Source organism: Sardina pilchardus, chromosome 15, assembly GCF_963854185.1.
Source record: "Sardina pilchardus chromosome 15, fSarPil1.1, whole genome shotgun sequence".
Lineage (NCBI taxonomy): Eukaryota > Metazoa > Chordata > Actinopteri > Clupeiformes > Clupeidae > Sardina > Sardina pilchardus.
Genome location: NC_085008.1, coordinates 18503974 through 18531613, shown reverse-complemented (window position 1 = coordinate 18531613; position 27640 = coordinate 18503974). Strand labels below are relative to the sequence as shown.

At 45.5% G+C, this 27640-nt stretch overlaps 3 protein-coding genes across 3 annotated transcripts in view; 2 read left to right on the top strand and 1 right to left on the bottom strand.

The window, feature by feature from the left end:
- LOC134101661 (coiled-coil domain-containing protein 190) overlaps positions 1 to 608 on the top strand; it is a 10513-nt gene extending 9905 nt beyond the window's left edge. The window contains exon 4 of the mRNA XM_062555376.1: positions 29 to 608. Coding sequence (XP_062411360.1) covers positions 29 to 548 — 520 coding nt within the window. The 3' untranslated portion in view covers positions 549 to 608. The remainder of the gene's footprint in view (positions 1 to 28) is intronic.
- A 656-nt stretch (positions 609 to 1264) lies between these two features.
- echdc2 (enoyl CoA hydratase domain containing 2) lies at positions 1265 to 8959 on the top strand. Its single transcript, XM_062555375.1, has 10 exons — positions 1265 to 1722; positions 2996 to 3063; positions 3541 to 3628; positions 4117 to 4203; positions 4864 to 4956; positions 5341 to 5397; positions 5882 to 6069; positions 8118 to 8168; positions 8262 to 8309; positions 8477 to 8959. Exons 1-10 carry the CDS (start codon positions 1482 to 1484, stop codon positions 8552 to 8554), a joined length of 999 nt encoding a protein of 332 aa, XP_062411359.1. The 5' UTR covers positions 1265 to 1481; the 3' UTR covers positions 8555 to 8959.
- A 2184-nt stretch (positions 8960 to 11143) lies between these two features.
- zyg11 (zyg-11 family member, cell cycle regulator) lies at positions 11144 to 26503 on the bottom strand. The gene is made up of 16 exons (XM_062555373.1): positions 26103 to 26503; positions 24998 to 25163; positions 24330 to 24844; positions 20563 to 20808; positions 19844 to 19984; positions 19279 to 19455; positions 18003 to 18067; positions 17711 to 17810; positions 17399 to 17449; positions 16801 to 16962; positions 16011 to 16058; positions 15372 to 15569; positions 14828 to 14880; positions 14458 to 14555; positions 13540 to 13732; positions 11144 to 12115 (listed from the first exon to the last, which is right to left on the bottom strand). The coding sequence occupies exons 1-15, from the start codon at positions 26103 to 26105 to the stop codon at positions 13542 to 13544; spliced, it is 2214 nt and encodes a 737-aa protein (XP_062411357.1). The 5' UTR covers positions 26106 to 26503; the 3' UTR covers positions 11144 to 12115; positions 13540 to 13541.
- Positions 26504 to 27640: the final 1137 nt, after the last annotated feature.

Genomic DNA, 27640 nt, shown 5'->3' with positions numbered 1-27640 from the left:
TCTTTTGTTCTCTCTCTCTCTCACACAGGCCATTGAAGCCCCAGTCTGGTTATTCTCTGCAGGCACGAGTTCAAGAGTTCATCACCAATGGAGACAGCAGAGTAGACAGCTCTGCAGCGCCGCTCTGTCTGCCAGACCTAAAATTGCAGTCTGGAGCAGCAATCACCAGCAATTCCACCACACAGGGCGAAGACAGAGATGAGGGCAAAACAGAGAAGGAAAAAGGAAAGGATGGACAGAGGGAGAGAGAGAGACATAGAGAAACAAAGAAAGAGAAAGAGAGAGAGAAAGACAAAGAGGTAGAGATGGAGAAAGAGGTAGACGCACAAACGTTACCCCCTGCTGATACCCCTCTGGTTCCCTTTGAGCTTCTGGCCCCGGATGGACGTCTGAGGACGGTTCACACGCTGCCCAACTTCGCCCAGGCGCTGGCCGAGGCCCGTAAGGCTCGGTATATCCGTCACCGGGGCAAGCCACCAAGCGAGAGAGAGCTGACCGTCAGAGAAATCTTCTCCAGGAGTCCCAAACCATCACACCCTCTCTTCTGATCAGAAAGAGACAGCTCTGTAAATTGTATCTAATACAGCTTTGCAGACTCAGTGCCCCCCCCCCCCGCCCCCAACACACACACACACACACACACACACACACACACACACACACACACACACACACACACACACACACACACACACACGTGCAGTCCCATGATAGGCTATACAACTGTGCTCACATCTTTTGACTTTAACTAACTCCCTCTCTCACACCACCTCCCTCACACACTCAATCTGTGGATGAAAAAAAAAAAACAGAAATGCTCCATCAGCATATCATTCTTTTTTCATTTTCCCCCCTGCTGTAATGCCTAGACGTTGGCCTATTCTTTATCAAGTTGCCTACCCTTGCCAGTATGAATCACCTCTGAATTACGCAATCCGAGATTAAAATCTTGTGTTTAAATTATAGTTTGCTTGTACTTAAAATGTGTCGAACATAAATTATTCTCACTTTGATGCCTTTACAGAATATAGACTGAGCTAGTGCACAGCATCACATGAACGCCCTCTGGCGATTCTGTAGTGTCACTTACTATGAAAACAAATAATTAAAAAAACTATTCAGACTCGTATTGTGCCTCATTGCTTCCCATATTTAGGAAATATAGTTTCAATGCTAAGCTTTCTGCGTAGCCGAGGTTACTTTAGGTAGGCTAGAGCAGATAGAAGTCTATCAAATATATTTTGCTGAGTCAGTGTTGACGCGTAGCCTGTCAGTAACCGAGGTGACGGCGTCTACGGATAAGGAAGTGTGGACAAAGTTGAATAAGGAAGGAGATAAAGTTACACTGTAGGATAAATGTATTTGTAGGAAGAACGTCTTTTCGTGTTGCAACACTGTAACGTCGAACGCATCTGTCTTACCTTTTAACTGTAGCCTAAACTAGTCATCTACAAAGCATTCTCATATATCATACCGAGATTATGGCTTTACTCAAAAGATTCGTCCTTAAACCAAGCACCTTTTCCAGGTGTCTTGCCGGAGGAGTAAGCTCCGAAATTGGCAGAGCTCATAGTGCCTTTGCTTTTGGCGGTCCAGCGCGAACTAACACTGGAGAAAACAGGCCTTACTTTCGGTGTGGTCACGTACGCACTTTGCATTCTGAGGCGCCGCATGGCACATCGATCGAAGTGGATTTAAACCGCCTGGATGGGGAAGATACAGGTAGGTGGAGTCTACGCTATCTCTTTTATGACTGCTCCTGTGCTCCTCAACGTTACATCCTTCGGTAGGCCTACGCGGATAAAGATAGCCATTGTCAGCATAGTTTGGATACATGTAAACATGTTGCATTGTTGGATGTATTTCTAGTGACCTTCCCTATCTTCACTCAATGAAACGAGACTATGATTGATTCTTTTTAGATACATGATTGATATGCAACATGATGTCAGTGGAACAAAAAGCAAGAACCACCTGGTTCTTTTGAGTTTATTTGCACAGATGACAGGACAAGAACATAGCCTACTTGAACCAATTCAGTCCATAAACCTTGGCCATTTCCTGTCCATGTAACTGAATAATGTAGGCTCATTTCCTATTTGGGCCATTCTTTCACTTGTTGAGTTTAATGTCAGGTCTAGGAACACTTACATATTCTGTAGCCATAACAAAGACAGGTGCACTGCTTTTTTCTGTGATTATTTATTCACATTCCAACCAGCCTTGTAATGGCTGTGTGTGTGTGTGTGTGTGTGTGTGTGTGTGTGTGTGCGCGCGCGCGCGTGTGTAGTAACAGTGGGGTTTGGTTTTGAAGTCGGACGAAGCCATGTGTTCCTCCACCCGACCACAGCTGTGGCCTCTCTCAGTCTGAGATGGCTCCCCTCCGTAACAGCCATGGTTGAATAATTCACCAAAAAGGTAAACAGTGACCCATTTGCAGGCAGCCAGTGGTCCCCTTTAAAACTGCTGCAGAGAGCCACTGTGCAGCTAGTCATCTGGGCCAAACACCTGCCACCTCACACACGACACGGCTTATGTGCACCTGATGAGGCTGGCGTGATGTGTGGTGATGTAAGCAGCTGGAAAAGCCTCCAAACCATCTTGGGCAGGGTTTGTGTTGTTGTCTTTGTCACGCTCTGTTGTTTACTTTTTACGGTTTTATTTCCTTTTAATATAAAGGTCTTCCTCCCTCTTCCTCTCTCTCAGAACTGTGAGCGCAAGGAGACTGCTCTTTGTGAATTGTGTCCTAATAGAGATTTTGGAGATACATGTGCACACACACACACACACACACACACACACACACACACACACCAACATACAGACACAGACACAGACACAGACACAGACACAGACACAGACACAGACACACACACACACACACAGACACACACACACACATGCATGGAGACAGATGAGCATAAATACAGATGTAATACCTCTTTCAACCCTAATTCTGTCCACCCTCTCTCTCACTCGTTTCTCTCTCTCATAGGGATAGTGGAAATGCAGATGTGTCGAGAGAAGGCGAGGAACTCACTCGGCCGCGTGTTTGTGGCACAGGTGAGTGGACACCTGTGTGGCTATGGCGACGGCCTGTCAGTCAGAATCAAGTTCCAAAAATCACTGGACATAGAAGAGCCAAAAGATCCCTTCATCCCAGGAGTGCTCGTTACATAATCCCAGTCTTAATGCTCTTCTTTTTCACTCTCCATTTATCTTATTATCTTTGTCACGCTAATAATAACATTAATTATAAACAAATTTTAATGACATTACTTTAGTTCATACATAAACAAACATTCTCAATGACACAGCAGAACTGTACTTTAGTAAAAAAAGTAAAGTTCCTATACTTGTGATCATTATCAAAGCCTCGTACTGTAGATGCAGACCCACTTCCACCAGGACCACCTCAGAAGAAAAGAACAAAGGAAGATGCATAATTCAAAGGACCGCCCAAAGAGAAATGTAGGCCAGTGGACACAGTGGTTCATTTGTGTGTGTGTGTGTGTGTGTGTGTCTCTTGTGTATATGTAGATGCGGGAGCTGGTTGCCACTCTACATCATGATGCCGCTGTACGGGTGGTGGTCATCAGGAGTATGGTGCCGGGGGTCTTCTGCGCAGGTCAGCGGAGTTTGTCCATCACAACTACATACATACATACATACATACATACATAGCCTACATACAGTACATACATGCACACATACACATCCACTCAGTAAAACAACTTATATGTGTAGTTTCTTTTGAAATAAGGGTATAGACCTACATTGTATCAGTGATCGTGGTCCCTGGGTGTTACTGTAAGTTCACCATTCACCATTCACCATGCACTACAAGTTGAGTTGTAACAAGAGCACTTTACAAGGGGCCTGTGCCAGTTTGTTCTGACCAAACTGTGTTTGAGCTGCTGTGTTTGTCAAATGGATTTCTTCACTCGTAGTGTTAATGAATTTCACCCCCAGATAATACGTTTCGCTCTTTCATAATGGATTTTTACCAGACACCCTGCCTATGTTATGAAATAGCATCATGCAAAGTCAATATGTTTTTATTGCTGACGTGTGTGTGTGTGTGTCTGTGTGTGTGTCTGTGTGTGTGTGGCATAGGCGCAGACCTGAAAGAGCGAGCACAGATGGCGAACGTCGAGGCTGAGCACTTTGTACATGGCCTGCGCTCCCTAATGAATGAGATCGGTAAGACAGTGAGAGAGGATGGTGATGATCATGATGGCTATCAAGTGTATTTTTGTAGCCTTTTCAAATTCTGAAGTATCACACTATAAAGTTGCCATAATTTGATGCTGACAAAAGTGACTTTTCCCATTTGGGACCTCTCACGCTGTGTATTTGTCTTAAAGGCTGTTCTTAAAAAGAGTCTTCAAGGCCCTTTTCCAGAAATGTCAACAGCAATCGAAATCTTCAAGCATGAGCTGGCATTTTGCATGTCTATGGCATTATGTTTTTTTTTTTTTTTTTTTTTTGCTAAATTCGTGACCATTGCCCAGAACTGCTTTAATGCCAGTCAGAGCAGATTTGTGAGGAACTGCTTTCCATTTGGGCTGAGTGCAAGTTCCACTGTGCTGTTTATGCCCTCAGTTGCACTGACAGTGTGTTTGCCAGGATGTAACCTTCCCTCCCCTTTCTCCCCCTTCTCTCCCTCTCTCCTGCTCTTCCTCCCTCTGTCTCTCTCTTCTTCCTCTCTCCCTCTCTCCCCTTCTCTCTCTCTCTCTCCTGCTCTTCCTCCCTCTGTCTCTCTCTCTTCTTCCTCTCTCCCTTTCTCTCTCTCTCTCTCTCTCTCTCTCTCCCTTTCTCTCCCACGTGTCTAATTTGTGCTGTGTGCCCTCTCTTTGCCAGCCGCCTTGCCCATGCCAACTATCGCTGCGGTGGACGGCTTTGCCCTGGGAGGCGGGCTGGAGCTGGCACTGGCCTGTGACCTTCGCACGGCGGGTGAGTGTCTGATCCCCGCGGCCCGAGCGGGCGGCCGTGGCGTGGGGAGGGGGGGGGGAGGGGTCGTGGCAGGTGAGTGACAGGAGGCCTCCGGGCGGCAGCGGCGGCTGGCGTAGGGTGCTGGTGTGGCGGGGGAGGGGGGGGGGGGGGGGGGGGGGGGTTGGGCGGCCGTATGACGGGCCGGTGAGGACAGATGCCATGGACGCCCCGTCGTTTGCATAAACAGCCGTGACAAGCACATCGCTCAGTCTGAATTCCCATGGTGTGTTGATAGCGTGCTGGGCTCGGGTGGCCTTGAACTGTCCTTTTCTCTCTCTCTGTGTGTGTGTGTGTATGTATGTGTGTGTGCATGTGTGTGTGTGTGTGTGTGTGTGTTTGTTCCAGCTCACACAGCGCAGATGGGCCTGATTGAGACTACGCGAGGACTTCTCCCAGGGGCTGGTAAGATGAATGGGGAGGGCTTGATGGAGTAGTAGAGGAATAGGATCTCAGAATAGGAGATTGTTGGGCAGACAGTCCGACACATATCTAAACGCAAACACACAGCTAGACAGAACGATTAGAACGTCCTACACTTAAGCTGCACTGACACGCTGAGAGAGAAACAAGCGGTAACCGATACACAGCTGCACTGCTAGACAGATGGAGATAAAAGCAGGCGATAAACAGTTTGCTGGACAGACTCAGAAAAAAGCCCCAGACAGACAGAAAAGACAGACAGACAGGTGGCCGAACTAATAGGCAGACGGAATTACAGATGGGTAACGGATATGTTGACAGACAGACTAACAGAACACCGGAGAGTCATTAAAGGCTGAAAGAGTAGTGATCCCTCTGATCACCAAGATTGATCTTCCCTGTCGGTAGTGATCTGTGTCACTCTCAGCTGTGTGGTGTGTGTGTGTGTGTGTGTGTGTTCCTGCAGGGGGCAGCCAGCGTTTGCCTCGGGCCGTGGGCTTCTCCGTGGCCAAGGAGCTGATCTTCACCGGGCGGCGCGTGGGGGGCGAGCAGGCCCGGCAGCTGGGCCTGGTGAACCGCGCCGTGCAGCAGAACCAGGCCGGCGACGCGGCCTACAGAGACGCCCTGAGTCTGGCCAGAGAGATCCTGCCCCAGGTCTGGCCCTGACCCCCCTCCAACCCAACCCTACCCTACCCCCATGCCTGTGCTCTGTCCAGCCGAGTGCTGCTGATGTCGCCTCTCCTGTCCTCCTCTTCTCTCATCTACTTTCCCCTCCTCTCCTCTCCTTTCCTCTCCTCTCTTCTCATCTCCCCTCCTCCTCCTCTCTCCTCTCCTCTACTTTCCTCTCCTCTCATCTACTTTCCTCTCCTCTCCCCTCCTCCTCTCTCCTCTCCTTTCCTCTCTTCTCCTACCTCCCCCCTCCTCCTCTCACCTCCCCTCCTCCTCCTCTCTCCTCTCCTTTCCTCTCTTCTCCTCTCACCTCCCCTCCTCCTCCTCTCTCCTCTCCTCTGTGCAGACGGCTGTCTGTCTGCATGAGTCTCACTCTTGCTCACTCACTCTGCTGCACTCACGCTCCCTCGCATGGCTTGGCTCAGCTTAGCTTTACCCTCTCTCCCCCGCTCTCTATCTCGTCCTCTCTCTCTCTCTACCCCGTCTCCTCATATCTCACTAGCTCTCTCTCACTCTCTCTTTCTCTCATTCTCTCTCTCCCTCCCTCCCCCTCTATCTCTCTTCTTCCTCACTCTCTTTTTCCCCAGTGCATATCAGCTGCTCTGTATGTATGAGTGATTATGTGTGTGGGTATGTGTACCCACACTGTCTGTCTCTAATACATCAGGCTGAAATGAAAGAAACCAAGAGGCTGTCACCATTGAATAGTAACAACAATACGATGGCGGTGAAAAAAAAAATCCCGTACATCCCCATCTGTGACCACAGATAAGCCTGCTCCATTATGCCACATAAACACTCACACATTTTTTTAAAAAGGAAATCTTGTCATTGCCAAGCACACAGAGAGAGAGATGGAGAGAGGGAGAGAGGGAGAGAGAGAGGGAGAGGGAGAGAGAGAACATAATCCCTCCCAGTGGCTGATTATCTTTGTGTCTGGGCTAACTTGACCTCCTAAAGCTTCAGTTTGCCACCCTTAGCGTCTAGCCCCTCTGAAACCGCCACTCTGAGTGACCTGTGATAGCAAAATTGGCCAGAAGAGTGGTCCGGCTTTAATACTCTTTCAATGGGCCTTTCTGTGGTCTTTGACTGTCCCTCTCTCTGGAACTAGTGCTGGAAGGATGCACTGTCTCAGAAGAGGGAGCAGAGCGGAGGTCTGACCCCTAGTGAGACTGGGCAGTGCTCCTGGCCAACAGTAATGACCCTGTGCTCTTGCTGTACATGGTCGGCTGTCAGCATGTCAACTAAATTAAAAAGAAAGATCATTGTTTCATGTAAAATAATTAAATGCTTAGACACACAATGCAATACAGTGTATTGCCAAGAGCTTTTTTCTTTAGTTAATTCACTTGGCATCTTTGTTTGTGAAAATTAGACTGATGGCAGACAGGGCAAAGGAGATTCGTGCCAGTTTGAAGCACAAATCTCAGATGTGTACTCATTTGTAGTAGGAACCAGTTAGGGATTGCCGTGCTCTGTAGCAATAGAATATTTCTTATGAATTAATAAGCTCAAAATAAAAGTGACAGAACAGGCCCCCCAGAGCAGTATTATTTTTTTTATGTAAGGGGGAGTTTCATGAATCTGTTCTTCCCCGAGGACCTCATTAAATCCTCTGTTTTCAACTTTTGGTTCTGTTTTAGTCAGCTACAAACAGCAACACTGACGCTGAGATATGATGCCATTGTTACAATTCTCTGAAAATATTCAACTGCTCCGGAACAGAGGAGAAGACTACAGAGGCCTAACCTCTTTCTGTAGCTTAATAGCCAGTGGTGCTCAGGTAGTGGTTAGCTAATTAGGTCGGTAATGGTGTTAAGGTATGAAATGTCATTCTCATTTTGATTAAAGGTATGTTGTCTTTGTCAAAGTGTAATTGACAAAATGAAAGGTGTCTCTGTGGAATTTCTCGTTGTATAGCCTAATATAAATCTATTGAGTCCTACAAAATGTATACCCCTGTCACGGTTAATGTGCCTGATTAAGTTTACTATTGCGTTCTCACGTGTTATCATCACTGCTTATCTTACCAGGCTCCGATTGCGGTCAGGATGGCAAAGGAGGCCATGAACCGTGGCATTGAGGTAATTTCCTGTTCCCTTAAAGATCTCACGATAGCATAATGACTTCACCTAAACACACTGAAGGATGCCGACATGTCTGCTCCTTACCCTCAGGTGGACATTGCCTCAGGAATGGCCATCGAGGGCATGTGCTATGCCAGGGTAAGAGGAGAGTTTTCTGATACATATACCGACTGTGTAACCCATAGCAGTGGGGAAAACAATAGTGTATTCAGTGACACAGTGTGATACAGACTACCAGTATGGTTGTGTTTTTGATAGAGACTATGGTTGTGATGTGTCTATTTTGTTTCTGTGGTATGGTACAGGTCATCCCGACACGAGACAGACAGGAGGGGATGAAAGCTTTCATCGAGAAGAGGAAGCCAAACTACATCGGCGAATGAAGACTGACTCACACACACTGAAGGAAAATCTACACACTGCCAAAATTACACTCCACTCAGGAACCAGTTGACAGGAGCCCAGTGCCTTAATGGTTGACTGCATGCCACTAAGGAGTGTTGTGGCACATAAGGGCCTCTGCAGGAAAGCTCCTTGTGAGTGAATTTAATTGCTGTTAATTGAGGGTATGGATGAAATCACACGTGGGGGATTGCGCTGTGCACAAGGGTCCTTTCGCAGAGGCTTTTGAGGAAACAGTGTTGGGCTTATTTTACGGATTAGCTTTTGTCTGGCGCGCTCAACAGGTTTAAATGACATCTTTTCACATCAGTCAGTTCTGTTTTCCTTGTGTTAAGCATAAAGATTTTTTTTGTGATGTTTTTTAATTAAAGGCATTTCTGAAGCTTTTCTGGGTGTGGGTTTGTGTGGGAAAGTTGGCTATTGATGGTGGTATTACAAAAAAAAAATTAAGAATGCTGGTAGGAAGTTTGTATTTTTTTTATATAGAACTAAATTATTATGGTTTTAACCATCTGTTAAATCTCTCACAATAAAATTCACTCAATACAGACTGCAGATACGCACATACATCAAATTGAGAATAAGCTACAGGGCACTGAGTTCTTTCATTCATAAAGCATCACACAAACTATACACTTATTTATACTTCATAAACTCTCAACCAAATTCAGATATCCCAAATGTCTCGAGGGGCCAACTATATAGATTATAGCGACTGCAGTCATGAATGAGGAGAGGTCCCCTAATGTAGCACATTAATCAGGAGGTGGTGGTGGTGGTTTTGAAAGGAACGCACCATTGCAGGCATGTCTATGAAGTGAGGTGTAATGCTGACAAGTGTGTGCATTCCTGAGAGGCCACAGTCATACTACAGCAGAGGCCTGGGGGCAGCCCCCCATCACTGTCGGCCCACAGGCCCAGAGGGTCCAGATGCCTGTGGCGGACTCTTAACCGCCTGTGGAATGACATGCCTGTCTACGCTGGACTGGTGAACTTCATAGGGGACCTGTAAAGAGGTTGCGGCTTTGTGATGGCCCTCCTCCGAAATACCTACGCTGCAGAAAGTTACACAGAGAGTGAGGTGCCGATCGAGACGATGTGGAGAAAGTCTGTGGTGCCGTAGCAGCTTGGACAACAGAAGCGTGTGTGTGTGTGCATTTTGCATAGTTTTGCAAGTAGCTGGGAGTGAAGTAGCCTACTTTGCTTTGTAATGGAGGACCACTCAAAATCTCTAAGCAGGCAAGAACCGTAGTGCTGTGTTCTGACAGCATCATATTGTTCATCAGTGGTCTCCTTCAAAAATAAACATCACAGTTTAAGTGCAAAATACGTTGCTGTTTTTTTTTAAGTACCAGATTCTGCACCCTTCAACCATGTAACCCTGAAGTGTGTTTGAGTTTCCTTTGGCTAGGCCACGGTAGCAAGCAGGTGCAGAGGGAGAGCCCTTCTGCCAACCTTTCTGTTTTTTTGTGCTACTTCAATGGATCTTCGTGTGTGTGTGTGTGTGTCTGTGTGTGTGTGTGTGTGTGTGTGTGTGTGTGGGGTTAGGGAGACATCTGGCGGTATGCATTGGTGGCCAGATGCTTTCCTTTGACAGGAGAATAAAGCCTCGACTGTCTCTTCACCGCAAAGTGAGTGGGTGTGTTTTTCTTATCGCTAAACAGGTTAACAGGCTCAAAGGTCATCTCTCCATCATTCCTTTTATTTCATTTCATCACTCCATCCCTAATAATCACTGTAGCTCTTCTTCCTGTAGAGCTCACTCGTAAAAACAACACACTGAACACACAGCACTGATCGAAAGCCGTTTCAGGGAAGTACATGGACCAGTGGAGGAGAGGCAGGGCAGTGGGTGGACTTATTAAAATAGCTTAGTAAAGTAACATAGCTTTGTTGCAGGATGATAAAACACACTAACTGATCAAATGGAACACCCATGGTGCCTCCATGCAAAGCTAAAACTGTCCATTACGAGCAACACTAGTGAACTACCATAGAATATATACTGTATGTGGGAGGAAAAAACAACAAAAATTACATGTATAAATATAAATATATATAGAAAAAAATGGTACATTGATTGCATTTATAAAACACTTTTATAGACTCCTCCGAGCACCCAAAGCGCTTTACAATGTCATGCCTCACATTCACCCACACACACACACACACACACACACACACACACACACACACACACACACACACACACACACACACACACACACACACACACACACACACACACACACACACACACACACACACACACACACACACACACACACACACACACACACACACACACACACACGGCGGAGGCTGCCATGCAAGGCAGCCACCTGCTCATCGGGAGCACTGGGGTTAAGGGTCTTGTTCACAAATACTTAACAGGGTCATATAGATATTTATATATATTTTTCTTTAACCAAAGTCTTTCATGTAGTTCAAATCGATGACCATTCATACTATAGCTGTTGACGCAGCACACACACACGCACACGCACACACAATAAAGACATGACATTAACACACTCTTATGCAAAAAAGAACACAAACACACAGCCGGCTTAAAAAACAAAACAGATCTGTATTGTACTATATGCACAGTCCTCAGTTCTTTAGTCAATGCATTTTTCACAAATATATTAAATGCCACTTGAGTCCGAGTTACTTTAACCAACACACAGCAAGTCTTTAGTCATGAGTTGCATTCACATAGAAAGTCCATATATGGCTGAAGAGACATTCAAACTGACTAAACACATGCTTCAAACCATGCGGACATGCATGCTTGCACTCGCCCTCGACATCAAGTCAACAAATACACCAACACATATGGAACCATACAGACAGACAGACAGACAGACATACAGACAGACAGACAGATGCACATTCGCGCAAACACACACACACACACACACACACACACACACACACACACACACACACACACATTCACACTTGCACTTGCAGTGAAGACTGACCCCCCTCACTCATGTGTCATGCTGTATGTACTGTAACATTAATCAGCATGTCAACGTGTCTCCTTATGCTTCTCCTACTGCCTTTTTTTTCCATATCGTCTTGGTAACAGTATTCATTCATAATATTGATCATGATCAGTATCCTAGGTAAAACAGACATGAAGTAATAAATAATATCAAGTGTGTGCAAAAAAATGCATTAGGTTATATTTTCCTCTTTGACCACCCCCCTCAATCCCCTCTTACTCACTCACACAATGTTGCTCTCTCTCTTAACAAGGGTGCTGGATCACTGTGCTTCATCCATGTCATGTTGTAGACTCTTCCCCCAAGTGTACTCTCTCTCTCTCTCTCTCTCACACACAAAGTTATTTACACACTTGCATACTCACTGAGACACACCCACACACAAGTTATTTACACACTTGCACACACACACACACACACACACACACATACACATAAGCACACACACCCAGACCAAGCTTCCAGTTTTGTTGGCTGTTTGGCATCTTGCAGCCGACGGGGTTGGCCCATGTCACTGCACATCTCTCTCTGTGGTGGGGGGAAGAGAGAGAGAAAGGGAGATTGAGAGAGAGAGAGAGAGAGAAAGAGAGAGAGAGACAGAAACAGAGAGAAAGGATGAGAAAGGAGAGTAGGCGTTTCAGTGAACATCAATCAGCTTCCCCTCTACTTAAGAGGGAAGGAAGGGATATAATTTGTTGGGTATTTTCGGCCACCTTGAGGGGCCCTGAGTTGGACATCCACAGTGTGAGTGTGTCTGCATGGCTTTTTGGAAGTCTGTGACTGAACATTGTTGCATTTGAGACCGTAAGTGCAAGCAACGTGGCAACGTGTAAAATTAACGAGTGCTGATGTAGATTTGTGTACAAACTATACACAACTACACTTTTAGTTGCTTGGTACCATTGTAGTGTGGTGTAATATGTCTGTACTTGCATGTCAATACATGCACATCTGAGTGCATCTATCTATCTATCTATCTATCTATCTATCAATCAATAAATAAATGACAGGAATGACTGTATGTCCGTCTGTTTAAAATGTGGCAGGCGGGGGGCGCTGTGGCGCAGCAGGCTACAGCGCTCGTACCATTTGCGGGTCCGAGTGCCCACGGGGACCCAGGTTCGAATCCGGCCTGCGGTCATGTCCCGATCCCACCCCATCTCTCTCTCCCACTTGCTTCCTGTCTACCACTTCACTGTCCTGTACTAATAAAAAGGCAAAAAAAAAAAAAAAAAAAAAAATGTGGCAGGCGTCTTGCTACGAGCATGTTTAAGTGGAGTGCCAAGTTTGACATTGCTTTTATGCAGTTTGCTTGCACAAAATGATTCTGCGGATTTTGCAACAACAAGGCAACAAACGCTGTTATACAGTGGCTATTCAAAATGACATAAAAATGTTGCGCAATAAACTGACACTTTGAATAGCCTAGACGACTTTGGACCGTCTTTAGACTTTGAATAAACAAACGAAAATTCCGACTGCAAGGTCCTGAATTTAAGGACGCCTCAGAATACCACACACAATCAGCTACAGACAACGAGCGGCAAACAGAATGTGAGGTGACTTATAGGCTACCAGAGATCTTTTTTGAGGCATATCGTTGCAAATTTCATATGATGATGCATCATTCCAGAGAATAATTTCCGTCTTCTTCTCTATCATCAAGTTATTAAATCAGCTATATGTATTATAATACAATATTCAGGATTCATTATTGAATAGGTGGAATGATGTTTTCTCCTCCCCCCCGAACGGGCACTGCACTAGTGTGTCCATATTCTATATACTGGTTATCTTGTGTGCATGTGAATTGTCTACGTCCAGCAGTTCCTTTATGTGAGTGCTGGGTCACAGTGCTAGGGAGTGGTGGGTATTCTGTGTGTGTGTGTGTGTGTGTGTGTGTGTGTGTGTGTGTGTGTGTGTGTGTGTGTGTGTGTGTGTGTGTGTGGTACCTTTATGAGCGAGGATGAGGCAGCACTGTCCCGTGTCCAGGGACCTGTCCCGTGCGGGCCTGGTACCTCTGCAGGCTGTCCAGGATGCTTTTGGTTAGCTCGCGCACGTCCTCGTGGGTCTCGGGGTGTGAACCCACCGTCTCCAGCTGCCGCAAGCCCCCCTCGTCCAGCAACATGCTGCAGTACCGCCCCGCTGCATAGCAGCACAGGACACAGACACAGACACAGACACAGACACAGACACAGACACAGACACACGAGAGAAATAGGAGTTACCAGTGCAATAATACACACATGGTTAAATCATTGAGACAGAGTCTCCAAAGTAAAAAGTGAATTTACAAATTATATTCTTCTTATTATTGACTGAAGATAAAATGAATGTTAGCCATGTTAGCATTGTGGTCATGTCATAAACAAACAAACAAACATACAAACAGCAAATATAGCATGGCATACTGCAGCCATAAATACACCAGTAAAGTCACTCTAAGATACGATACAATATCATATAATATCACTTAATTGTCAGTTTTCACTGAAATGTGTTTCGCATAAGACTGTGATAACACGATCTTGCATCAACTTCCAGCAACAAGCAGCGCCTGGAGATGTCAACACTCATTACGGCATTAAGACACACACACGCCTACACACACACACGTGCGGCTAATCTGTAATCCCCCAGCTCTAATTAGAGTGAGTGTCTGTGTGCTTGCTGTAGACTGTTATGTGGGATGGTCATCGTTAGAAATATGTGGTATTTATTGTGTAACATCTATGAGTTAGTGTGGCCACAGGGACTGTTAGGCACGATGCTTTTGGAAGGCTGTGTACGTGTGTGTGTGTGTGTGTCACGTCACATGTAAGTGTGTGTGTGTGTGTGTGTGTGTGTGTGCCTGTGTGCGTGTGTCTTACCATTCTTGCTGCAGACATGCTGCATGGCCCAGGCTGCCCACAGCTGGACCCCAGGGGTATGGAAACACTCCAACAGCGGGAAAAAAGGATTAAATGACCTGCGCACACACACACACACACACACACACACACACACACACACTTCAGTAACCCTAGTCTGCTACACATGGAAATAAAATGTAAAAACTAAACTTCACTATAACTACACAAGGACACTTGTCTGAGTTCATAAGCTCTGAGGAAAAAGCAACATACTACACTGTAAGAAGAAGTGACATTAGATGAACAGAAATCACAAACAGCATACTACACACAAGATCTACACCCATCCCATATCTGAGGTCCACTCAGATCTTCACCAAGGCCTCACCTGTAAGCCACCATCTCACAGTCTGGAGCAGGCCACTTCATTATAGCTGCATGCTGCAGAAAGTCAAATAAAGCAATTAACACACACACACACACACACACACACACACACACACACACACACACACACACACACACACACACACACACACACACACACACACACACACACACACACACACACACACACACACACACACACACACACACACACACACACACACACACACACACACACACACACACACACACACACACACCAATATAGGCAGCAGGGACTCTGAAATGGACGAGACCTCTTCAGTTAAATAAACCAATCACTCACATCTATCTATCTATCAATCTGTTTATCTGTCTATCTATCTATCTATCTATCATTAATTAACTTCGGTCTGACTCATTTTGCGCGCTGGACTTCATCCTTGCCACGCATGCACTGCTGGCAAAATACGCTGCCAAACTCGCACCCAATGAGTCTTTATCATCTTAACTACACATACACATGCACCCCTCTCACACACACACGTACACACACACACACTCACCAGCTGCTCCAGCAGTGTGGAGCGCAGTGGTATGTCCAGGGTCCAGAGGCCCTCTCCCCGGGAGGTGAGGTGGGCCAGGATGCCCGCTGCAAAGTAGCTGACCTCCACCTCGGGGCTGTGCAGCAGCGTGCTGATGTGGCTGAGGAAGCGCTGGTCCATCAGCTCCGTGTGGAGCTCCCCCACTTCTGCTATGTTATTCTACACACACACACGCACACACACACACACACACACACACGCACACACACACACACACACACACACACAAACACACGCACGCAAGCACACAGAGAGATGAGGTCAGAAAGGCTCTGCAGGGGAGCATGTGAAGGCCAGAGCATGTACCTCTGACCCGACTGTAGTGAGGGAATGGACCAGACTATTGATTTAACTGGTGTTGCAAAACACGGCAGATTGATTTGACACGGATATGGTAAAAGTGCACAGTAAACATCTCATCCGTCTAGTGCATAGTGCTACAGACCAGATCATTGCATCGACCTCTCGACACCTCGTTGAGGGTTGAGTTTCATGGCCCACAAGTATACCAAAATGGATGTGATATAATCACAGATATTAAAAATGATGCTTTACAAATTATTGCCATGGAGCAAACGCAGCAAAGAAAGTTCAACTTACCAGTAATCCTAACACTTTTTGCTGAATGGAAGACTCGGTTGGAAAGGACTGAAAGGAAGAAAGCGATTCAATTGTTATTACTCTACTTCAGCATCTAAAACACCTAAACACCCTGATCATCACTCAGGGGGAAGCAATTAAAGGTCATCATGTAAATCTTATGTAAAAATAACTATCACATGTACAGGGCCATGGTAAGGCCGTATGTAATAACTGCAGGGTAGGGAACTAATAAACAATGCTGACATTTTGCTCCTAGCAAACCCAACAACGAGCTTTGAGACTCAGCTGGAAAAGATTGGAAACTGAAAATAATTAGGCAAGTGTCACCTCAATTACAGAGGTTGATTTCAGCAGAGACGGTTGAGAAAGTGTTCTAAAGGATCTTTGGTTTCAGTTTGTCTGTAGACATAAACCCCTGGCCTGATTTTCATACAACGTAAAGCGCCCCTCTAGTAGGACATGTCTCAACAGGATATATGTGGTTGGCAGGCACTATGTGGTTAACCTAATAACTAGCTAAGGACGTCAGCTTGGTGGTTGCTTGCCTTGTTGTTCACAAATGTTCTGTGTGGTAGGTAGGTAGGTAGATAGGTAGATAGATAACTATCGAACACTGGATGAATGGTTGCTAAATGGGCATCTGTATACTCATGTAGACATTGCATCAGCCATTTCTTTCTACAAGTCATTAACAACATGATGAAAACAAGGACATTTCTTAGTGACCCCATACTTTTGAACAGTAATGTAAAATATGACATGTACTGTATGTGCCCATAGATGTTACCTCTAGCACTTTGATAAAAAGCTCCAGGCCTTGGTTCTCTATGAAGTGTCTGCAGGTGGTTGGGGATTCATCAGTGAGGTTCCACAGTGCACTCAGAGTGAACTTCAGAGTGGCGTCCACATTTGCCTGGGTGGTTTTCTGACGCACAATGTGCAGGAGTTGCTAAAGACAAGAGAGAGGCGAGCAGGTACAAAGGTTGTGAATGCAGAGAACATTCCAGGATCACTAAAAGTTCCACAAACAAAAAATCCACAAGACAAAGAGGGCATTCAAATCATAAAATCTGCAGAGATGTAATGATGCCTATGGAAACTTTGTTCAGAGTTAATTATTGTTTTAGTTTTAACAGCATCCTTTTATTGTTTTGGACATAGCCATCAGTAGTTAAATTCACCTTTCAGCTACTCTATGACATTCAGTAATGACAATATCGTAACTACTGTCTCGAGTGTTGGCATTTACATGTGGAAGCACAAATTGTTCTCTACAATTTGCCAAACGCAATCAAAATGAGGTAGTGTTTGGCTGCTGCTGGGGTTTTTCCGTTGCTGTACTCCACTCGAGTAATTACTAGCCTGTCAGTGGCGCTAGCTCTAACCTTCACAATGAAGAGCTCCGCACCCAGCTGTGCTGTCTGCTCCGTTGATAGCTGCAGAGGGAGAGAGAGAGAGAGAGAGAGAGAGAGAGAGAGAGAGAGAGAGAGAGAGAGAGAGAGAGAGAGAGAGAGAGAGAGAGAGAGAGAGAAGAGAAAGACAGAGATGGAAGGATTGGGAGAAAAAGAGGGAGCGGAAAGGGGGAAGGGGAGAAGGGGTTACGGGCACAAATGAGACAGTTGGATGAAGAGAGCCATTAGAAGATGCAAAAATAGTGATGCCCAATAATAGCACTGTGGACTTAGACCCCTGTCTACCTTGGCAGCCAGAATGGATATGATGGCGACAGCCATCCTCTGCATGTTCGGGTCCTCGTGGTTACAGAGCCACTGCATGACCAATTTAGCTGCTTCAAATCTGGGATTAAAACACAAATGCAGCTCAGTGGACCCACAAAGATCAGGCATGCAGGCATTCAAGCAGCACCTACTCATATGCACAGACACTCTTTATAGAATGCAACCCACTCCCCCACCCCCGCGCCCGCGCCCCAACAGACACCCCTCAAAATCAAACCAGTAAGGGGAAGTGTTGCTTTCACAGACTGACCTGTTGAAAGGGACCTCCTGCAGTATGCGATCGCTGCAGAGGGACAGCAAGCAGTTCTTCTGCAACTGCAGAGGGAGGAAACGGAAAAAAAGAGTCATTGTGCAGCCAACACAATGGCCAGTTCTACTGACAATTCATAGCCATGACAACACCAGTTTCTGAAATGTCACAGGTTGCTCCCAAGACAGAAATGAAACACACCAATTACCGCAATTGACTTAAAAATGACACAGCACTGCTTAATGCCATCTTACAACACATAGTCATTACTGTATTTATTTTTAGACAAGTGTGGCCGTTGAGGTCAAAGTCTGTGTGGCTGTTAATGGGGCTGTTAAGAAATAGTATTGTTACGAAAAGAAAAAATCCGCTAAATCCACTTCCCAAACAGAAGTTTCCCAACGGAATTAAACACGGGGCAGACTGGCAGTGAAGTAATTATTTCACTAGCCGTTCCAATAAGCACCACGGTCACGTCACTTCCGTAAAGTTCCGTTCAACAGATGCTTTAATCGAAAGCATTCTCAGCTGTGTTTTCTGTGAGCGCTGAATTTAACTCGTGACCTTGCCATGGGCCCGCTAATGACCGAGTGGACCAGCGAGGCTTAGTCTCTCCTCTCGCAGTACAGGAGTTAATTTGACAAATGTGCGAGTACAATTCAGGATCCCTGCCAATGTCACGGTTGTTTTCTACAGTCACAGTCAGCCTCGGCTTGCTAAGGACCATTAGAGAAGGACAAGTGTTTGAAGGTGCTGCGGAAGCGTTTTGTAGCTAAAGAAAAGGAAGATGCAGACGACAACACTTATTCCCATTTAGTAAATTGTATTGATCAACACAGTTCTATTGATTTACTCTTACATCAACAGAGTTGTCCGAGTGGTACTGATTTACATTTATCAGTACGGTGCTTTTAAGTGATTTGATGACAAATCTATGCTTTTAATCAGTTAGTCAGTCTGCTGCTTGGGTATTGAACCAATGACCCTGGCCCTCTGTGCATCTTGTTCCACCAGCAGAATAAAGTAGGGTTCAGACCAAAGATTCCCGACGTTCTAAAACCTTGCGACTGCGACTCAACGTGTTTAATGCTCTGCGACGGCTTGCAACTTCTAATTCACACCGCTGCAACTCCGCCTCGTCGCGTCGGTAATCTTTGGTGTGAATTGGGCTTTATAGAGACACAAAGATGGAAACTTAGGACAATAGTGGCTGTCTATGGAAGAACAAGTGGTCTGAGGGCCCAGAGGAAATGCTGGAAAGAGGCGTGCGGCCCACCTGCTGATGGTTGGGGAAGGTCTTCATGGCCTCCAGGAGAAGCTGGGTGATGGTGCTGAGCAGCCGCACTGGCATGCCCAGAGCCAGGTCCTGCTTGGTCAGGTTGAACACGCAGGCGCTGGCCGCCAGCTGCACGTTCAGGGTGGTGGGGTGGTTCCTCATGCCCAGTGCCACCAGCTAGGGCACAGGAGAGGAGGAGAGAGAAAGAGCAGAGAGAGAGAGAGAGAGAGAGAGAGAGAGAGAGAGAGAGAGAGAGAGAGAGAGAGGCAGAGAGGCAGAGAGAGAGAGAGAGAGAGAGAAGTCAAACAAAAATATTCATGCAAGGAAGATTACCACACACCACCACCAGAACCCAGAAAGTGGATGGTGACTCATTGCAATGCCAGCGATAAAAATAGCTGGATGTGGATGGCGAGTGCAGACGCGGGGTTAGAGAATGTAGGAGGCGTGGGAGGGAGGTAGGCAGCGAGCGCTTTGATGGAGCCCCTGCCTGCCTGCCTGCCTGCCTGCCTGCCTGCCTGCCTGCCTCATACTGCTCATGTTCTGGGGGTGCTGGCTGCCGTACCTTGAGGATATCGGGCCGTGGCTTCTCCATGACGTGCGTGAGGCTGAAGAGGTGGAAGAGGGCCTCGCGCACAAAGCCCTCGCGCTCGCTGTAGCGCCGCAGGGCCTCGCAGATCTGAGTCTCGTTCGCCTCGCCCGTCACCTACAGGCCAAACACACACACACACCAAAAAAAAAATCACAAACACACCAACTCAATAGGGATACAATTACAAGCCTGTACAATTTCATGGCAGTGGTTACAGAAGGAAGAAAATAAGGACAATGATCAACACTAAGGAAAAAATAGCATTGAAATAAGACTGATTCATGAACTCACATGAAAGTACAATGTAGCATGCCCCTGCATATGAATACACACTGACTCATACACAGGGTCATTAAAGTTGGGAGGGAAAAAAAAATGACATACATTATCTTTTATAGTTATGCTCCTAATGTCAGCAGACCTCAACACATCCAAGAATACACTGCACTAATTTGGCCATCACCTCTGGGAACTGAACCCACTCTCTCTGCAGAATGCTGATGGACAGGTGTGCACTCTCAAGCTCGGTCTCAAATGTCTGTTAATGCCCACAGCACTACCGAGCACCAAACTCAACAAACGCAGCAAAAGCGCACTACTATTTCCCCAAAGTGCACTACTAAAAAGAGCACAACTACAACCCAAGTCATTTGTTTCTCCTTTCTCATCTTTAGAGCATCCTGTGAACCTACCTTTAGAGTGCCTTCTCCAGACAGGAAGTCGGAGAACCCGGCGTCGGTGGCAAGCAGTCCCACGAACGTCATGCCGGGCCTCTCCTCCACGAAGGCCTTGACAGCAGCGTCGGTCACCTGCTTCCTGCCAGAGACGTCCAGTGACACGAGCGCCGGGAGGATACCAGGCTTCTCTAGCAGCTGCCTTGCCACGTCCGACGTGAACTGCTTGTCATCCGAGATGTCCAGATGCTGAAGGCCTTCCAGCTGGAACAGAAAAGGGAGGAACATTAAGCAGGGCTCGATGCTCAATTTTTTCCTTCAAGGAAAAATGCACGACCAGGTTAACAAATGTACCAGCATAGACAAAAAGTTCTAAATTGAAGAATTTAATCATAACAATTACAGTTAGGGGTGGCACGGTTTTTGAAAAATGCTCCGAACCGTGCGGTTCGCATGTCACGGTTCGGAGTGTGTTTTCGTTGTACGGTCCTACGGTTCAGGCTTATGGCATGCGCAATTGATTCACATATGTGACGACGTGTTTTCCTTATGTGCGAGAGTAGGAGTATGGAGTTTTGAGTGCTGCGCGCAAGGTATTAGAAATGGCAAGTGCAAGAGATCATCCCTAGCGTGGTCAAACTGATGCACCTGATCCTGCTCGGGTGGAAGCATGTTCTTCCGCAACTGTAGACTATGCGTGCAACTTTACCAAATTAATCCAAATAGAACATTCACAATCGTGAACGCAATGACGCACAGAAGACGATTAGCTAAATTACTGTTAGAAACGGTTAGCATCAGACATTTGATAAAATCTCTTGCATTCAAGTTGACTGACCATCTCAATACCAATGTTTTCAACTCCAAGGCTTAAAAGGGCCGGTCCCAAGGAGAAAAAGTATAAGCTTACCTTGAAATTAAAACACATGTGGGGAAACTGAACAGTCCAACCAGTAGAGTATGATGAGCTTAGCCTGCTACTTTGTTTACAATATTTTGAGGCTTCAGCCAGACAGCTGAATTTAAGAGGTGGAGTTATAATGAATAGTAGGCTATAATCTGCATAAAGTTTGCTGTTATGAATATCAGACATGTCAGTATATAGAATGAATAAATAATGACATAATGTGTGTGTTTCAAATAAAGACAAGCTTTACATCTTGTTAAAAAAATCATTCACACTATATGAAAGGAGAGCGATAAAAAGGCGATGCAATGAAAAATATGGGTGGACGACCTACATTTTGTGCTGGTGCACCATCCCTGCCAAATAAATGAAAAGATTGTTGAAATCATCAATGTCTTCCCTCTTGCTTTATCAAAATCTCAACTGAAGCTTAAAGTTTCCTCAGACAATAGCCAAATGTGCTTTATGTGAAGTCAAATTGAGTTTGTGCATTATTACATGATAACTATTCTCTAAATACTCTAGCCTAATTGTGGATGATTAAGCTATGTGCTGAAATATGTTTCTGGAGTGTTAAAGAGTAAAAGAAAAAATAACAACAAGAACCGCACCGAACCGAAAACCGTGACCCTGAACCGTGATACGAACCGAACCGTAGATTTTGTGAACCGTGCCACCCCTAATTACAGTAGTAGGGCACCTAGAGAACACAGCCCTCAACCAAGGCCAAAAGTTTGATCTTGTGGTAGGGAAAGTGAAATTAAACTTTTGGAACCTTTAGTACGCAGACCTGACATTTTACAAGGGCCAAAGGTTTGTATGGGTATTCCAGGGGTAGTCCCAGGCTCACCTATCCAGTATTTCAGGACAAACGTGCATCTTCCCGCACATCGCTCTCCATTCCGATCTCACTGACACTTCCCTCCTCGTTGGCATTATTCTTATTCTTTTCCATTTGATGATTTTATTTCCTTTCCTTTTTTCCCAAAGCATTGTGACCCTGCTACTTACACTTATCACCGACAGAAAAGCCAAGTCTAATGGCTGAGTATTTTACCTGATATGCTTGACTTTTGTAGTACAAATGCGGTTTCCCTTCATGATTACCATATCACCAACAATCTTAATGGTGCCTTGGTTAATGTATTGGATGCTGTTACACCTCTTACTACACAGAAACGCACACATACAAAATCAGCACCATGACCATTTACAGATAACACAGGCAAGCTCAAACAGAATTGTAGAAAGCTTGAGCAAAAGTGACATATGTCAAGACAGGAGATGTATTGCCGTGCCTGGCTGAGAGTTTTACTGTGCATTCACACCGAAACCGTCAAAAGAGTCAAAATCGCTGGTGAAGCTCATAGCCCGACGCTCAACTCAGTTCAGCGCCGAAAGCGTCAAAGCCGAGACGTCAAACATTCGAACCAACCACAAGCAGCAATCCTGCGAGTTTGACATTCTAATTGGTTGACGCCGAACCGTGTCACAGCTAATTACCATAAAGTTAACTGAGGTTCAACTTTATTTTGACGCCCGTGAAGCTCATGAAGCCACGCTCACGCCCAGAACGCTTTTGACGCCGGTAACGCCGACTCTCCATAGAAAATGAATGATTTCCGGCGCTTTTGACGGTCTTGGTCTGAACGCACAGTTAGGCTGACAAACATGTTGTTTCGGCTGCCAGAACAGCATATTTCTCTGATTTGAACAGTAATAAAACAATCCAAGGTTATCAACAAAGCAACCAGTAACAAACTTCCTCAAAGCTCCTGCATCTCACTCTTCATTTACTGATTTTCTGATTTGTTTCTCACTAAAAAGACTGACTTAATTAGAGATAGAATTGATGGTCTCCATTCTTCTGCAAATGTTGAAGTCTATCATACATTGAAAGGTGCATGAACAATGGCTCATTCTATTTATAGGCCTACCTTTTCATAATCTGAGTGCTATCCCCTGAGGCATTCACTTGCTTTGCAATTGCTTCAAGTTGACAACATGTCTATTGGACCCAATAGCATTTAGTCTTTTTAAGGAATCATTGCCGGTGTTAGTTATTTTCTTCTTATCATGAACAAGTCTCTTGCTCTAGGGCTAGGCTCTGTACCATCACATTCTGTCACTCTACTGAAACTGCCTTGACCAGAGTTACAAATGATCTATTTCTCACTGTTGATTCTGATCAGTCATCATTGTAGTATGCTTGTTTTATTTGTAAGTTTTATTATGTGTATATTGAGACCACTATGTGTATTGAGACCATGTTGCATGCTCATACTGCACTATAAACAATATGTTGATTGATATTATTTAAGGACAACAAGGAGGCACTGTGAAGGTATTATGGTCATAATACATTGTGTCTTGAATTTCCCCTTGGGGATCAATAAAGTATCTATATCTATCTATCTGTAAGTGTGATGTTACTGAATGTCCTTCCATCCAATCCACCAGACCGATGCCATATCATTCCCATGTTAGCTGGCTGAGAAACAAAAATGATGTCTGATGAAGGGCTAACACCCGAAACGTCACAGAGTAAAATTCTATTCAGAGCTCACGGTGTAGGGGACTTCTTTCATTTTCTCTCATTTTATGGCCAATTCATTCAGCAGCACCATGTTTCAGAAATGTGGATGTGGCCCCAGTCGTGGCGCGACTGGCTGGGGCACCTGCACCACACGCCGGCGACCCGGGTTCGATTCCCGCCCCGTGGTCCTTTCCGGATCCCACCCCTACTCTCTCTCCCACTCGTTTCCTGTCACCCTACACTGTCCTGTCTGATTAAAGGCATAAAAGCCCAAAAAAATATCTTAAAAAAAAAAAAAGAAATGTGGATGTGCGTGCTTGGCTTGCTTGTTATTATCATTACCTGGCTGAGAACGGTCAGCAGCTGTGCCGTGGTCATCTCGAGCCGCTTGAGCTGGTGCATGGTGAGGTAGCGCAGGCGGGCGCGCAGCCCCAGCAGCGGCGTCAGGTTGGTGACGGACGTGCTGGAGATGTCCAGGCTCTCGAGCCGCGGCAGCGAGCACACGTCGGTCAGGCCCGAGTCGTAGAAGTCCACGTGGGCCACGCTGAGCGAGCGCAGGCCCTGCAGCGCGCCGAAGCAGCGCCGCGACGGCTCCTCCAGCGACGTCATGGTCAGGCCGTTGAGCACCAGCCGCTGGAGGCTCTCGCGCAGCTCCTTGCTGGAGGAGAGGCCGCGCACGATGTCGCTGATGGTCAGGTCGGCGTTGACGTGCGACGCGTCCAGCTCCAGGAGCCGGTGCAGGCACAGGGCCCGGTGGAAGGCCTCGGCCGAGATGCGCGCCGTGCGGATGCAGGCGCGGCGCAGGCGCAGCTGCTGACAGCTCCGGAAGATTCCGACCGTGCTGTCGTTCAGTAACCCTGGAGGGAGAGAAAGAAAGAGAGAAATGTCACTTTGTGTCACAATGAATATGTTTGTGCCACTCATAGCTAGCTTAGAAATCTAGACGCACCCTAGGGTGTGTGTGTGTGTGTGTGTGTGTGTGTGTGTATTTGTATGTAAGGTGAGCTCACCTTCAGTGGCCATCTTGCAGAGCAGTTGATCTGCTAGTTCCTGTGGAAAGACCAGAGACTCTCGAAGGCACAGGGAGCCATCGGCCTGCTTCACACAGAACAGCTCCAGCTTGGAGCTGACCAGAGACAGGCAGAGATCTGTCAGCGGTGGGGGAGAGGCCTCATTCTGAAACAATCACAAGCATTGATCACCATCTCTGTGGGTGTTCCCAGTATCCCTTTAGATTCAATCATATCAATCATTGCAAATAGGTTTTGCATAGTTACTGAATTAGCTTTAGATAGACTTTTGATTTGCACTCTGCCTGGCATTCAAATTAGGATACACAGTGTTAGCTCACAGGATACATTAAGATCTGCCTTTACAGCAAGACTCAATGGAAAAATGAGCTTTCGCTTTAAAGCAACCTAGCAACGCGGAAATGGTATTTTGGTATACATAACGACCAAGATTCACATGCCAGCTTAACAGTAACTTGAGTCAACTAGATGTAATATAATGCGTTCAACAGCTGTCAAAATCATAGCAGATCGAAGCGCATGAAAATAACTCAGTATAGTCAGTATAGTCAACTCAAATAGTATTACATAACTACACATGTTCCAAATTAATCACTTCTGCAAGAGTACAGACAGTTTCTCATCAAAATAGAACTGCGGTCGATTACTGAGGTGATAGTAACCACGACACTGTTCAAAAGATTTCAACCTAGCAAAACTTATCAATAACGGTAGCCTACATCGTTTGAAATAATCCCATTGGCATAGATATAATATGATTAGAGCACACAGTTTACAGCCAAAAACAACATTGCATTGTACGATATTGGCTGTAGATGCCTTCATGAGTGAGCAAAACACAACAGTATTTCACGTTACATCACGTTGTCGATTGACAGAAGAAAAATGTTAACTCCTACAGAATGTGGTGCTGGCATCGCTTGAGCTATTAATCCGTTGTCAATCTATCCATTAAACAACCCGGAATAAGTATATTCATGTGTACGTACATTGTATGAGTGTGTATGTTTCTCCGGAGGCAAGTGACGTTAAGATAACAACATATCATTGTTTTTTTTGTTTAAGATGGTCTAAATGAACTCACCATGCTTGCAGAATCGTGAATCGCGTAACCTTACAACAGAACTGAAATGCAACCGAGGGGTGAAAATGATTACGACGCTGGGGAGGTAAGCAGACTATCAGCTTGTAAACTAGAGCTAGCTAGTCACCAAACAGCAATTAGTTGACTAGCTAGCCGACTTGCTAAACGTAGCTAGCTCACAATATAGTTGCAAGGTTTGCCTAGTGAAACAACTTGTTGGTTGGTAATGACGATTCGTTCTTGATCAGCGGCAAAAAATCGATGATTTTCGAAGACATTTTTTCATATGCATCCTTCGACTGACGGAGTTGTCACCTTGCAGCGTCTACTAACGTCGTTGATCTCATTCTGGACACTTTAATTTGCTCGAAAGGAAACGATGCCTGAGCTTTCACGGAAGAACAGAACACCGGAAGTACGCAACATGTTATGTAAACAAGAGGTAGGCCTAATATTCAAATACAATGTTGTGTGAATTTAATGAATATCAAAACGATGACTTTCATCAACATTAATAAAACCATTAAATATAGGCTTACAATTATGTCAAAGAGGAATAGCCTACTGATATAGGCAAATTGTTATTTTATTTTGTTTATGTTATCATATTGTTTGATTATTACATTGTTCATATCTTATTTATTATTATTTCAAAACCCTGTGTTGTTTCATTCTGTAATGTAATGTAAGACCTTTGCAGTGTTTTACCTCTCTTTTCCACTTGATGGAGTACTTGTCTGTTTGACTTTTTCAATGAAGTTCATTGCTTTAGCCATTCTGTGCTATTACACAACAGAATAATGCCCAGATACAGCTCTTTCAACCATGCCGATTGGTACTCCATAAATTTACACAACACATCACATGATTTCATTAGATTTGATTAGATTCAACTTTATTGTCATTGTGCAGAGTGCATGAAAGCAGATACGTGCAATATAGCCTACAGAGTAGACAGGTGGTGGATAGACAGGAGAGGATAAGTGCAGTCAGTGTAGACAGAAGTATAGCCTACAGTTGGTTTGCAGAAGGTGGTTTACAGGGGGGAGGGGGTTGTTACAAGGTTAGAAAACACAATAGACAATGATTATGCCAATGTTCAAAAAGACTTTATGTCAACACCACTACCACAACTTGCCTCAGTATACAACCCTTCAGAAGAAAAGCTCAAGCCAAGTTAAGGACTGTACATGGCCTGAAGGAGTCTCCTGACAGCTGCAGGATTGCTTCACAGCAGACATAGCAGGGCATCCAGCAGATCACCAATTACAAAAGCAACAGCACAACTGCTCACAGTGACACCTCATTGGTAGAGAAGCTTAAATGTTTCTTTGGAATAAAATCATCGATCATACCCTCAACAGCTCAAAACAACAGCCACGCCCTCATTGTGCAGGAGCATGAGGTGAGGCGTGTACTCACCAGCTGCGGGTCCTGATGGGTGTCACAGAAGGGTCCTGAAAGATTGTGCCGACCAGCACTTTTAGGCCTTCAAAAAAAAAAAAACCTGTTCAGGGAAGAGGTCCAAAGACTGGCAG